Source organism: Hipposideros armiger, unplaced genomic scaffold (genome assembly GCF_001890085.2).
Source record: "Hipposideros armiger isolate ML-2016 unplaced genomic scaffold, ASM189008v1 scaffold_32, whole genome shotgun sequence".
In the NCBI taxonomy this organism is placed as follows: domain Eukaryota; kingdom Metazoa; phylum Chordata; class Mammalia; order Chiroptera; family Hipposideridae; genus Hipposideros; species Hipposideros armiger.
The window spans coordinates 119,876-122,498 of record NW_017731382.1 but is presented as its reverse complement, the minus strand read 5'-3'; the positions used below and the strand labels follow the sequence as shown (position 1 = coordinate 122,498).

At 62.0% G+C, this 2,623-nt stretch overlaps 1 protein-coding gene across 1 annotated transcript; it reads right to left on the bottom strand.

Moving 5' to 3' along the window:
• Nucleotides 1-1,369: 1,369 nt before the first annotated feature.
• NPBWR2 (neuropeptides B and W receptor 2) lies at nt 1,370-2,380 on the bottom strand. The gene has a single exon (XM_019637201.1). It carries the CDS (start codon nt 2,378-2,380, stop codon nt 1,370-1,372), a length of 1,011 nt encoding a protein of 336 aa, XP_019492746.1.
• Nucleotides 2,381-2,623: the final 243 nt, after the last annotated feature.

The following is a 2,623-nucleotide window of genomic DNA, read 5'->3' as shown; positions in this document are numbered from 1 at the left end:
AGCCACAATCTTTTTGCCGGTGGAGGGTCTGGCTCAATGTGGAACACAGTAAAGTGAGGTCTGCCTGTGATTCTGCTGTAAAGCTGTTTACAGCAGATTACAGTGTCATCAGGGAAGAGAACAGGATGCAGGTGGCATTTGAGTTGTTTCGGGCTGAGAGGGGAGAGGGTGTGGGCCTGAGCTCCTCTGGGCACAGATAGTCAAGGGACCCATGTGACCCGGGGAAGCTGCAGTACGTGGTGGGTGGGGGTCAGTCATGCACCCTAGGGGCCACCTCAAGGGGTGGCCAACAGTGAGTGCTGCATCCTGAGTGCCAGCTGGACAGGCTGGTCAGAGCTCTGTGTCATGAGGACTGAAACCAATCTGGGGCTCCGTGAGCTGAGAAGGAAGGGCTATTGGGAGGTTCTGGGTGACTTAGAACGACAAGGCATGGGACCAGCTGAGGCCACAGAGCCAAGACCCATCAGGGAGGTCTTCAGGGGCCCCGCCCCTCCCACCGGGGAGAAAATGCTCTCTGAGCAGCTGGCACCACAGTGTCCCCACCCTGACCCTGGACATTCAGCGTGCAGCCTCTGCTGGCAATATCTAGGCCCCAGGCCACACCCTGGGGAGGAAAGGGTCCAGATGGCAGCGCGTCCAACTGACAGATGCCCCTCTAGACTGTTGGGGTCCAGAGGCCCTGGCAAAAGAGCCCTGTGTCCTATGGCAGGACGCGAAGGGGCCATAAGGTGTGGCATGGAGGGCACAAAGGGCCATGAGCCATGACACTGGGGGCCTCGAGGGGATCTGAGCATGGCACGGGGAGCGAGAGGGAGCACAAGGGACCACGGGCCTCCTAAAACCTGTTTCAGGCCATGAGAGTGGATTTCGTGGCCTCATTTGAAGTACGTGTCTGTGGCTTTGGAGGTGACACCTGGTTTTGCTGCCTCAGGTGTGCACAGTTTTGCCAGCTCCTAATCGCATCTCTGAGGAACTGGAGGGGTCTGGACTGTGAAATGCGGAGCTGGCCCTAGGACAAGGTCACAGCTCGGGCCTTTCTCTCCAGACCACCGTCGTCAGGAAGGATGTGGAAGGAGCCATGCAGGGAGCTTGTCCATCTGTCCACCTCTGCGGTGAGTAGACTCAGGGTGTCTATTGTGCCAGGACCTTCTGCCCAGCTCAGACAGGCAGGGTGGGGCCAGGACCTGGTTCCCGCAGGTGTCCATGCAAAGGTTGTCAGGAGGCGGACACAGGAAGAGCCGGCCATGGCCATCTCTGCAGGGTCGGTGGCCTACCTTTATGGGTCTTTATCTGTCTACGTGGAGAAAAATGGTGACAGGATGTAAACAGGTGGGACGGTCCTTGAGCTGGGCCCTGGCGGATGGGGTGGTTAGGCCCCCAGGCACCGGCAGTTGGCGTGGACGTTTCTGCGGAAGCTGACGTCCAGGAAGGCATAGAGGAAAGGGTTGAGGCAGGAGCGGGCGTAGCCGAGGCCGGTGATGCCGTAGGAGATGGCAATGAGCAGTGGCGTCTGGGGCAGGTCTGTGGTCAGGGCCACGACGGAGGCCAGGTGGAAGGGCGTCCAGCAGAGCAGGCCCACGGCCAGCACAGCCAGCACCAGCACCGTCCCCTTCCGCTTCGCCCTGTCCAGAGCCTTGGCTCCAGAAGGGAGGTGCAGGGCCTGCAGTCTGCGCAGCAGGTCCCCGTAGAGCACGCACAGCGTGCCCATGGGCACCGCGAAGCCCAGGACCAGCGTGTAGATGCGGCTGGCCTTGAACCAGGCCCGCTCGGGCCGTGGGAAGCTCAGCCCGCAGCTGGTGACCTGCAGCTCGTTGCTGTAGACCCTGGCGAAGGAGAGGAAGGGCAGCACCATGACGGTGACGCCAAGCCACACGCACAGGCTGTCGACCTTCGCCCTCCGCACGGTGCGCCAGGGCGTGCGGCGGGACTGGGTGGTGGCCAGCACCACCAGGTAGCGGTCCAGGCTCAGGGCGGCCAGGAAGTAGGCGCTGGAAGAGATGCTGTAGTGGTCGATGGCCAGCGCCAGCTTGCAGAGCGGCTCCCCGAAGGGCCAGCCCTGCAGCAGGTGCTCGGCGGTGCTGACCGTCAGCACCAGCGCGAAGAGCTCATCGGCGATGGCCAGGTTCAGGATGAACACGTGGGTCACCGTCTTCATCTTGGGCGCCCTCAGGATCACGTAGATGACGGCCGTGTTGCCCACCAGCCCCACGGCGCAGATCACGGAGTACACCACTGGCAGGAGCACGGACAGGACCGGCAGTGGCTCAGGGAAGGTGACGTTGTGGCTGGTGCTGTTGTCCCAAGAGAGGCCGGCCCCCACCGATGCCAGAACGGGGGCACCTCTGCTGTCGAGGGCCTCCAGCCCGGCAGCCGGCATCATGAGGTGGGACAGTAATGATTCGTGCCCTGGGCAGGTGCCAGGAGCCTCACAACTGGAGGTCTGGCCGGGGTCTCCTTGGACTGGATTCTGAGAAAGAAGCAACCAGAAACTTTGGGATCTGGCTGTGAGCTTAGAATAGCAGCTGCCTCAAGTTCTCTGGCAGAGGTTGTGGCCACTTTGCCAGGGTCTAGGACACACGGGGTCTCCCTCCACCCACCCCGTCCGGTTGCCACGGGGAGCCTG

What these genes read in the sequence shown, in the direction of transcription:
- NPBWR2 (XM_019637201.1), bottom strand. Translation starts at nt 2,380, where the DNA reads ATGATGCCGGCTGCCGGGCTGGAGGCCCTCGACAGCAGAGGTGCCCCC.